Consider the following 11,414-nt stretch of genomic DNA (forward strand, 5'->3'; position numbering starts at 1 on the left):
TCTATTCCCGTACTTTGAAGAAACCATGACAGTAAGTTTATATGATCGCAACGAGGAGCAGGTACCTTGACTTGACATCAGCATTAACTTGGAGTTGTTCATCTCCACAACTTCGTTTTCTGGACAACACCACCGGCTACATTCGGCACATCCCCGGGCATGCAGAATTACATACTTCATTTGCAAAGTAAAAAGAAGAATGGATACCATCTTGGTGGTCACAGCGATGTCATGTATAAGTTTAGGAATCGGATCCGGCTGCAGTCCATGTTATTTTGTCCTGGACGAGCTTGGCTAGGTCCCAATCCATGGCAAGGTTGAGGTAAGCGTTCTTCACTGAAGGATCCACTCTCCAGCTACGTGACCCCAGACAAACTTCCCCAGAATCCCCACGGGGAACCTTGGATGATCCTCCAAATCCTCTGCTAGGTTGCTTCAGTCCCATTTCAGGCGATATGCAGGGTCCGCTTTCACACCGGACACAAAACCCCAACACGGCATCCCGAGGACGGAAATGGGGTCTCAAGCGGTTTAAGTTGCAGTCACTGACTGTGGGGTAAGGCTGTTGGACTCCCAAGAAAGGTTGTCCAGCCGTCGATCAGTCAGACCTGTCACGGTACTGCACGGTTACCACAGGACATGCGCACCATTCAGGACGAGAACCGGTCTCGAGGGTGATGTCGTCATTGGTCTCACTGCTCCGTCCCCCGGATCCAACTGCTCTCCACGCATTCGCCGGGCCCGTCGAACCCCATGAGACTCCAAGCTGGCCAAACGCACCTCGCTCATCGGGAAAAGAGGGTCCGGGGAAGTGAGGGGCCTGCGTTCTGCACAGTGGACGAACTGAAGAGACAAATCTTGGCTTCCCTTTTCCGGTGTCGACGATACCATTGTGGTGAAGAACTGGAAACCAAAGATGAGAGAGGTTGGTCAAAGACCTTGTTTACCATCCATGTTACCCTGTCACGCTCATCTCCTCGTGCCGTGCTGCCATGAAATTCGAGGGAGATGTGTTCCTGCTTCTTGATTACTTTTGGGTATTACCAAAGATGATCTTCTCAAGTCAGGAAAGTGATCAACGACGTGCTGCCTCTATATATGATCTCGGCATACCCTTCCACATATGCTTCCGATCGCTCTGTTGTGTTCTTACATACCTCTCGAAATAAAACAAGCTTTACAACGAGCAGTGTCGCCATGAAGCCATTTCTGGGGCTCAGAGGTCAGCCCCTCAACCTGGCCGTGGGCGCAGTTGCCGGATGTGATTTTCTTCTTTTCGGATACGGTATGTAATGAGACATAGATGAGTCAAATATGGCCAAAAGAACTTTTTTCTAATCATCAATGACAACAGATCAGGGTGTTATGGGCGGAATTCTGACTCTCCCCGAGTTCCTCGGTTACTTTGAACAAATCAATCCAGACGCACCGGGCCTCACACCACACGAATCTTCTATGCGATCTACTTACCAAGGCATCTCCGTCGCTTCCTACAACCTGGGATGTTTTATCGGCGCCATCATCACTATCTTCATTGGCAATCCCTGGGGCCGTAAGAAAATAATATTGCTCGGGACTTCTATCATGATTGTCGGTGCCATTCTTCAGGCCAGCGCTACTACTCTAGGCCATTTCATCATTGGGCGTATCATTACCGGCATTGGAAACGGAGGAAACACATCTACTGTGCGTTATAACTCTACCTTTCGGTAAATTTTCAGGTCAAGCTCTAACCAGTCGCAGGTCCCTACTTGGCAATCCGAGACTTCGAAAGCACACAAGCGAGGCAAGATGGTCATGATCGAAGGATCTCTCGTCACCGCCGGCATCATGTTGAGTTACTGGATTGACCTCGGGTTAAGTTTTGCCCCTGGCTCAGTTGCTTGGCGCTTCCCTCTTGCCTTCCAGATCATCTTCTGCATCCTCATCCTCATCTTTATTCCCTTCCTGCCCGAATCACCTCGTTGGTTGGTTTTCAAAGGCCGCGACGCGGAAGCCAAGGAAATCCTGGCCGCCCTCAACGACGTGGAACTTGACGATCCCATTGTCGACACCGAGTTCCATTTCATCCACGATACGGTTGTCGAGATGTCCAAAGGCAGCTTCAAGGACCTCTTCACCATGGACAAGGACCGCAACTTCCACCGCACTCTGCTGGCATACCTCAACCAGGTTTTCCAGCAGATCTCTGGTATAAACCTCATCACCTACTATGCCGCCGTCATCTACAGCGGACTTGGCATGTCCGACTTCCTGGCCCGTCTCCTCGCCGCCCTCAACGGCACCGAGTACTTCATTGCCTCGTGGCCAGCCGTCTTCCTTGTCGAGCGCGTCGGCCGCCGCAAGCTCATGTTGTTTGGTGCCATCGGCCAAGCGGCCACCATGGCCATCCTGGCAGGCGTCAACTCCCGGCCAGACGACAAGCCATACCAAATTGCGGGAATCGTCTTTCTGTTCGTCTTCAACACGGTTTTCGCGGTCGGCTGGCTCGGCATGTCCTGGCTCTACCCAGCCGAGATCGTGCCGCTCCGCATCCGCGCCCCGGCTAACGCGCTATCCACGTCGGCGAACTGGATCTTCAACTTTATGGTTGTCATGATCACTCCGGTTGCGTTCAACAAAATCAAGTATCAGACGTACATCATCTTCGCCGTCATCAACGCCTTTATTGTTCCAGTCGTCTATTTCTTCTATCCGGAAACGGCGTGCCGGTCACTAGAGGAAATGGATATGATCTTCCACAAGGTTGATGGGTGGAAGGGGTACTTCACGGTAGTGCACCAGGCCAAGGTTGAGCCTAAATGGTACGACAAGGATGGCCAGCGCATTGGCGGGGCTGACTTTGAGAAGACTGCTGGGTACCAGAGCCACTCGATTCCGGAGTCGTCTGGATTTGAAAAGCCGACGAAGGCGCATGTTGAGTCGCCTAGGGCGGATGACGGGATCACTTCGTCGAGTAGTGATGGAGGTAATCGGGAGTCGTAGTACAATCTAGCGCTGCCTTGTTTGTTAGCTTCCACTTGGTACCAACTCCTAGTATATTGGACGGGATGTCTTCCCAATCGTCCTAAACCTTTTGAGGACTAACCAGATGGCTAGGTACAAATCTGAAAGGCATTCTTGACATCCAACACAGTGCGTTTTAATTTGTAAAAGCCATATCCACAGCATCATTACGCTTATGGAAGTTGACCTGAGGTGTCGAACTAACAAGCAAACCAGTATTGGACTGTACGCGTAGATGTTGGCGAGGATGTGAAAAAAAGAAGCACCAAGTACGAGTTCCGGATAAGTATATTTGTCTTCTTCTTTTACCACAAGATGTTTCTCGGTGATTGTTACAGACTTCGAAGATTTCTTCGACAATTTAACCCGATTTATGTTCCCGCTTTCCCCAGGATTGCTCCCGAATGATCGACCACTCCGGCTCGCCTACCACCAACTGTATGGTTCACAGATACAACGCCTCGGAAGCCAGTATCACCGACGACAATGACACCAAACACTGGTACTTCCTCTCGGCCGTCGAAGCCTGAAAGTGTAAGCCCACCTCCTCGCAAATTTTCCGCCTTTATCACCCTCCCGTCTTTATCACCTCGGCGACAGCACCACCGACGAAGCAAACACCCACTGGTCCGACCTCTTGCAGACACGCATGCAAAAAGGCCGGAATCAGCCATATCGGCGCTGATAACTAAGCCGCGGGCGCGGTAACGCCGTGCTCAGCGGGAGGCGTGGGCCTACTACATTTTTGAGCAGGTACAAGCGCGTCGCTTTACAGAAGCAAGAGATGGAACACATCGATCAGTATTTTTGAAAGGGTCAACGACAGGTATGCGGCAGCGGGACGGATAGTGGACGGGGACGGAGTCAAAATGGGGGTGGGAATCGGGCGAATTGCCGACGCATACCCACAAGCAGATTACGAAGGCCGGGGTATAAGAGCACGGATGAAGGTTTATGGGAGGCACGATCACGTCGATTGAAAGAAATGGGCGGAGTTATATCGGTTTCAAAAGGGAGCAGACGGGAAATAAGGTTGATGGCGTGGATACCTATCTGGATGCGGTGGTGGACTTTGGAAAGATCCGCGTCCTTGGGGATTCGAGTGTGAAGAGTCACATGGAGACACAGTTGAATGGATGGGATCATTCACTCGTTGCATCTGAATGTGGTGGGGTATCAAACCATGGCTGATACCTCTAGGCTCTCGTTGGACCTTTTAAATGGAGGAAGGAGCGGTGGTGGGGGATGAGGGTTGAAGTTGGAAGGTACGCTGTCTGGCGGACGGATGGGAAGGGAAGGGTTGAGCTGGTCAAGTGGAATGTGGGTTGGAAAAGGAAGGCACAGCTTGAGGAGCGAAAACTTCCAGCAACTTCCAGGATCCTCTTGCGAAGTCACACTTTTCATTCACTCTCGCTCAGAAAGGCAGACCTACGAGCGTGAATTGGGACGGAAAGACAGGAGACCTTGATGAGTGTTGTCATGTTGAGTTACGACTGAGTGACGACTGGACGCAACTTCCCCTTACGACTATGCCACCTCGATATGCTGCTCACTTCGCCTATGTCAGCCTGGATCGGGAACGACATGCGTCTCAGCAGGATCTTTGGAGATGGGGATCTGGAGATAGCCGCACCCCAAAACCAATGACTTGAAAACTAACCCACTCCTAGCACAACTCAACCTTTGATGTTGTCCGTGACTGGACGAGAGGCTTTCTGAGTCCTCCTGCATGTGAGATGATTCGGTGGAATGTTTTTGTTTGGACGACGACGACAGCATCCACCAAGGTTCAATGTATGAGTTGTGGTTGAGATATGCCCCCACAACCACCACCACCATCACAGTCATCATCCCATCAACAACACCAGCAGCCCAGCTGTAAGGTGAACAAGACCTGTGATGGAATACTAATTCATAAACAGTTGATCTGTTCCTCAAGGTTCGTCCGGGCCGCCAACTTATGCCATGTGTGACAGTGACACCAGACGACGAACTAAGGCTCAAAATCCTGAACTTCACCACTATTCACTCGACAATTCACCGCCGCAAAACAAACCTGGAATGGTTCGTGCTCCTGGTGACAGTGGAAACTGAACCATATAAGAGACCGCAATTCTCCCCTCCCACCCAAACTTAGACCTAGACTCGTACACAAACTTCCAGTCGTCCGCATTTTCGGTCGTGAAACCATACCTTGCGCAACATACCTTGACGAACCAACTCAAGACTACAGCGACTCACACCAAATCAATCCACTCTCTATTTCCCACTATCCGCCATGTTGAAGTTCTTCATGGGCGACTTCGACATTGGCCCGTTGTCGAATATGGTCACCAGCAACAGCAGCGCAACAAGAGCATCAAGCGCTCCTGCTAATGGCTTTCAGTTCATACAGCAATCTGTCGACACGGTAGCGGGGACTGCGATCGGACTCTTCATTGCCTACTCCGCCTACAAGAACCTCTCCGAAGCCTATCGTAGAGGTGACCCGAACAGAAAGGCGCCTCTCCCGCCGAGCCCGCCGGGCGACTTTCTTCTTGGCCATTATCGTCATGTTCCGGAGAATGAGTCCTTCCGCAAATACTTGGAGTGGTCGAAGAAATACAGTAAGTTGAAGTGACCCATATGTCCTCAACTGACTGACCGACTGACGTTTACTGGGAAACAGACTCTGATGTGCTGTATTTTGAGACATTCGGCACCAAATGGGTTGTCCTCAACTCCTATGAAGCTGCCCACGAGCTGCTCGAGAAGCGTGGAAGAAAGTACTCGGATCGTCCTCGCTTCGTGATGTTTGAGGAGTAAGTTCCTATCCTTATGGTCCAGTCTTCTATGGAGCATCGCTAACATTGACATCAAAGAATGGGGTGGGCACCCACCCTCACCTGGCTCCGTTGGGGACCCCAATGGGGTCTCCATCGGAAAGTTCTGGCGCCTCCTTTTGCCAAGACTGGCTGTGTCTCTTTCCAACCCCTTCAGAGGAAGCAGGCAATGATCATGTGCAAGAATCTGATCGAGAACCCCGAGGAGTGGATGTCCGCTGTCACTCATTTCGCCGTCGCCATTATGTTTAAGATTGGTTACGGGATCGATGTTGACACTCCCACGGATGAATGGGTCAAGTTAGCCGCAGAGGCTTCCGAAGCAGTTGGCAAGGCAGGGGCTCCAGCCAGCTCGATCATGGATCGCATTCCATGGAGTAAGTTTCTCTTTTTAGCTACAATTGTCCAGCAATTAAATCACTAACATAAATCCTCTAGCCCGCCATCTTCCTGACTGGTTGCCGTTCATGGAGCGTCTCAAGTATGCTCATGAGAACAAGAAGGTCATTCAGAACATCACCGAACGTCCTTTCAACGCATCGATGTCGGACTACGTAAGTCAGCCTCTTGAGACAGCTAGAACTCGGTTGCTAACCAGAAACACAGCACGAGCGAGATCTCGACCCTACTCGCAAGCTTAAGGAATGCTTTGTACACAGAATGTACCATCTTCGGGGGGAGGATGCTCGTAGGAACAGGCAGAACGTCTACTATGAGGAGGATATCAAGGGAGGAGCCGCGACCATGCTCATCGCCGGCAATGATACCACTGCCTCAACTCTCAATCTCATTATCCTATACTTGACGAAGCACCCACGCGTCCAACGCCGCGCTCAGGCGGAGGTCGACTACATTCTACTCACGACCGGCGTTCCCACCGAGCCCGTGGAAGACTACCGCCCCTCCACTCCCGCACCCTGGGCCTCGTCCTCCAGCAACCGTGCCGGCATCATCCGTCTGCCGACCTTGGAAGACATTCCCAAGTTCAAGTACGTCAACCTCATCCTTCAGGAGGTCTACCGAATCAACCCCCTTTCCCCACTTGGCATCCCTCATGCCAGCGTCAAAGATTCGAGCGACATTGACCCCGACGGCGACGATACCTACAACGGAATGCGCATTCCTTGCGGAACCATTGTCTACCCCAACGTCTGGGCCATGAACAGAGACGAAAAGCGCTATCGCGAGCCGGAGCGCTTCTTCCCCGAGCGCTACTTGCCCAAGGAGGAGGGCGGCTGGGGCGAGCCACTCCCTGTTGGCAACTTTGGTTTCGGACGCCGTGTTTGCGTGGGCCAGTATCTGGCTGAGAACAGCCTGTTGATTGCCATAGCAATGATGTTGGCAACTATCGAATTCGATCTGCCCATTGGACCGGATGGTAACCTGAAGGACTTTGAACCGCAATTTTCGCATAAGGGACAGTCGTAAGTTGTCTTCCTTCTCCCTGTCTTGCTATTGCATACTGTATTGGGAGCCGTGATTGCTGACTTTCATTCTTGACAGGATCGTCCTTCCCTTCAAAGTTTCTATCAAGCCTCGCTCCCCGATGGTAGAGGAACTGCTCGACCGCCACATTCTGGTTGCCAAGATGGCTGAGAAGGCTGCGGAGGATGGCAAGAAGGGTGGTCCTACTCCTAGCGCTTGAGTTGTTGCTACAACATGGCACAACTAAGATGGGCGAGTCTAAGGAACGTGAAAGCATTCTTGTGGAGGAATAATACTTCTTCTAGTGGCAGATGATGGTCCGGACATGGATGGCGTTCAACGGGATGGCTTCAGCTCTCATATCAACGAAACTTTTACGGATAAGAACGAGGAAAAGGGGTCTTAGGATGAAAAGGAGAAATGAGAATCTGGTGTTATTCTATCACCTAGTCATAGTGGCTTAGATAGACTCGTCAACAACCAGATTGCCCTAAAGTTAATACTCGATTAATCGTCTTTCACAGACTTTTTCAGGCGAAATTCTTGTTAATTGAAGTTTCTGTTGACTACCTATGTAGCAGTGGAAGTGCGAGTGTCATCAATAAAGTTATCGTGACATGTATTTCACGCTTATTAATTTGAACGTCAAAGCCTAGGGTATCACCGTATCGTGTCACGTCTCACTGGATAATCTCCAGGCGATGGACGAAGACTCTTTTGTCGGTGATGATAATACGTGCCGGATTATTAGCTGGGGGGCAAGCAGCTGTCCGTAACGACCTTTACATTGTCTTGCAATTGGGTGTGCTACTAGCGAATTCCTAACAAAAGGTCTAGTTCGTGTTCCGAGAATCACGGACATAAGGAACAGCAGGGAGTCTTGAGAATCTATCATTGGTATAGTGTGCTATCTAACCATCATCTGTCTCTATCAATGAGTGATGTGGACTCCTATCCGAACGGCGTCAACGTGCCGTCTCAAGCGTCCTTATATCTAAGGTATGATCATCCGAGCATACCTAATTATCAGCCATGGCGGCCATTAGCAAATTTCTGAATCTGAGCTGCCGGCCAGCATAGTCGCGCGACACCATGGGTTATCCATCCTCTTTGTGTCTGAATCTTCTGTCAGCAATCCGCAGGATCAAAGCTCCTCCTCCACAACGTGACTGAGTGCTTTTGCTTCAACCTCATCCTTCGCAGTGTCTCTAATAGCCAGGATCCACTCGCTGGCAGGGCCAAAGCAATCGAACCGGACGCCAGACCGTGCAAAAGCTGCAGTCACATCCATGAAATGCTCCCTGGGGATTGCTCTGAATGTATTCCAGAGAGTGAGAAGCTGAGGGTTGGGCTTCTCGCTGGTCTCGCTGGTCTCGCTGTATTCGCTGGCCTCGCCATCAACGTCGCCGTCGTCATTCTCGTCATCCTCCTCACCTTCGTCATTTTCGTCACTTTCGTCGCCCTCGCTGTATTCGCTGTTCCCGCCATCCTCGTCATTCTCGTCATTCTCGTCATTCTCGTCATTCTCGTCATTCTCGTCATTCTCGTCATTCTCGTCATTCTCGTCATTCTCGTCATTCTCGTCATTCTCGTCATTCTCGTCATTCTCGTCGCCCTCGTGGCCCTCTTCACCATCGCCATCTCCGCCATCTTCGCCATCCTCGCCATCCTCGCCATCCGCCTCATCGTCCTCATCTTCGCCATTCTCGTCATTCCCATCGCTCTCGCTGTCTCCATCGTTCTCGTCATCATCACCGATTTCTTCTCTGCCAGCGCTCTCGTTCTCCTCATCCACCTCACCGATTTCGCTTTCGTTGTCACTCTCATCTTCAGAATGCGAAACAACATCTCGAATGTAGCGTACGCTCATCTCCTTGTCCTTGACTCCAAAGTTCTCCTTGAGCAACTCAAGATTTGTCCAACGGTAGGGGATCCAGCACAGGAAGGAGCCGGCCTTGATTTCAGCCATAGTATTCTCCATCGAGTCCTTTACCGGTGGTATTTCTAACCTGTGAGGCCAGTCACCATCGTACCGGTAATTCTCGTCTGCAGGGATGAGCTTGAGTGGCTTGTTCGGCGCGATCTGAAATGTAACAGAACGGAGGTTGGCAAGGCTTCCACGTCCCTGCTGTCCATCCGCTCTCTGCAACTGACAGGCGATCTTGTCAGCATCGCATTGAGCAGCTATATCTAACAACATCGCTTTGACCTTCATGCGATACCTTGAGTACAGCTCGGTTCTCTTCTGGGCTTCGATATAACGATCGTTTGAGTCAAGAACTGGATGATCCTGAAGAACATGACAAAAGTGCCTTTCGCCATTTTCGTCATCATCATACGCCTGCTCCTCAATCCAGATTTTGATGGGGTCGTGCTCGACCTCCTCGTAATGATACACGTATCGGGTCAGCCACAGCTCACGCTCAGCAACATCCATTTCCCATTCGTCGAGGATATTCAACTCCACGAGATTGGGCGGAAGGCGTTGGACCAGAAGATTGGCTGAGAATCCACGAGTGTCCCCAAAAAGGAGATGCATCTGGATCGTCAGCTTTTCCAGCCGGTCCAAGGTTGGAAGGCTGGTCAGACACTTGCCTGAGCCAATAAAGTTTCGGAAACAGTGGGTGTAACAGAGGATAAGACTGAGTTCCCGAAGTTCGCTGCCCTTCAGAAGCAATACCTCGGACAGCGTTGGTAGTTTCTCGGTTGGAAAATCTAGAAGCTCGGGCTGATTACCCGGGGCCGACGGGCGCTGCTTGAGTACAAAAGAGGCAGGATTTTGAGGTATCCTGAGAAGCATAGAGCCGAGTGTTCGGGGTTGCAACTCTGTGTCTAACAAGTGCAGGTGGCGGATACTCTTGATATTTTCGCGTAAAGGGTCAAAAGTCGCATCTGGACCGACCGCCATCAGTGTCTCGAGAGAGCGAAAATATTGAAGCGGAAACTGGCCTCCGAGTCTACATCCTTTCTTGAGGTGACCTGGGGCTTCTGAGTTTGAAGCCAGTATGAGGCTGCTCAGAAACGAACAGAAATTCGGCGAGGATGATGCATTATCAATATGAAGTTTCCGGAATTTGGCAAAACAATTCTGCTTAAATCCCCAAGCAGGAGGAAACTGCAATAGCAATCGTTGTACTTGAGGCGTCTCTCGGAGGATGCAGTAGAGGAGTCCTTGTATGAGTTCATGCATAGGAGGGCGTGTATCAACCCTTCTTTTCCCAGACCACCCGCACAAATTACGCTTCAGGTCGTTGACGAGCTCTGTGGTACGCGACTTTCTCTCTCTGATTTGAACCGGAAGCCTGTCATTATGCCATATGTCGCTGGCGACTCGGATGTTCCAGTCGAACTCACGCGGTCGGGTTTTACGCGCAGCTTCACCGAAGAGCCACTGCCCCAAGTCCGCCCAAAGGCCTAGTTTGACGCAGTTGAAAAGGTCCCGTTCTTGATACTCGTCGTTGAAAGCAATCAAGAGCGCCAAGTCTCGAACAATGTCGCCTGCCTGAGGGTTCTCTAAAAGCGCCCGCGTGAAGAAGGGTAATGCTGAGGCGTCGTGGAGGATGACGGTGTGGTAAAGCATCGGGGAGGCCACAGCCCGGCAACGGGAGCAGACGATGCAAAGATCCCGCAAAGTCCGGCGATCTTGAAGGTGGCGAGCCAGTTCGCTGTCCTCATTCTCATGCTTGCGTACGGGGCGGTAGTCCGGGAAGACATCGCTCTTGTTAGGCAGGGTGAGAGTGAAGTGACTGAAAATTTGAGTGAGCGTCTCAAATGGCAGTTTGGGCAGCATCTTGAGCTCCCTCAAGGTGTCGGGCGAATATTCCTACGTCAAGTCAGTCGAGTCGTTTTGTGTTGCTTGGGAAGTTTAAGGGATGATGGAGGGAAGAAAGAAGGACGTGAATCTCCTGTGCAGATAAGTGGTTTAAATAGAAGGCTTTCGGCCGATCCAATGTTTTTGCCTTTCCTAACGCGCAGAATTCTAGGGCGTGGTCGGATGGCAGCGAACCAAACACCATTTCTTCCATCCCAACTCGGGAACCTGCGTTCTGAGACTCGGTGATGGGTCATTGTTGACAGTCGGGTATGTGGCTTGTTGAAACAAGGTCATCACAATGTGTTCTATGGTTTGTCGTGGATTTGGCATACGCGGATGACCAGATG

At 51.1% G+C, this 11,414-nt stretch overlaps 3 protein-coding genes across 3 annotated transcripts; 2 read left to right on the forward strand and 1 right to left on the reverse strand.

Annotated features, from left to right (window-relative positions):
- Nucleotides 1-1,197: 1,197 nt before the first annotated feature.
- Nucleotides 1,198-2,988, forward strand: NCU01132 (MFS monosaccharide transporter; the record flags this gene model as incomplete). The annotated part of the gene is made up of 3 exons (XM_955946.3): nt 1,198-1,285; nt 1,355-1,686; nt 1,744-2,988. 3 exons carry the CDS (start codon nt 1,198-1,200, stop codon nt 2,983-2,985), a joined length of 1,662 nt encoding a protein of 553 aa, XP_961039.2. The 3' UTR covers nt 2,986-2,988.
- Nucleotides 2,989-5,284: 2,296 nt separating this feature from the next.
- Nucleotides 5,285-7,473, forward strand: NCU01134 (hypothetical protein; the record flags this gene model as incomplete). The annotated part of the gene is made up of 6 exons (XM_955948.2): nt 5,285-5,612; nt 5,675-5,807; nt 5,868-6,205; nt 6,267-6,382; nt 6,435-7,252; nt 7,332-7,473. The coding sequence occupies 6 exons, from the start codon at nt 5,285-5,287 to the stop codon at nt 7,471-7,473; spliced, it is 1,875 nt and encodes a 624-aa protein (XP_961041.2).
- Nucleotides 7,474-8,255: 782 nt separating this feature from the next.
- On the reverse strand, nt 8,256-11,043 carry NCU01135 (hypothetical protein; the record flags this gene model as incomplete). The annotated part of the gene is made up of 2 exons (XM_955949.3): nt 8,256-10,241; nt 10,494-11,043. 2 exons carry the CDS (start codon nt 11,041-11,043, stop codon nt 8,398-8,400), a joined length of 2,394 nt encoding a protein of 797 aa, XP_961042.3. The 3' UTR covers nt 8,256-8,397.
- Nucleotides 11,044-11,414: the final 371 nt, after the last annotated feature.

The sequence above is a fragment of the Neurospora crassa genome, linkage group V, assembly GCF_000182925.2.
Source record: "Neurospora crassa OR74A linkage group V, whole genome shotgun sequence".
NCBI lineage: Eukaryota > Fungi > Ascomycota > Sordariomycetes > Sordariales > Sordariaceae > Neurospora > Neurospora crassa.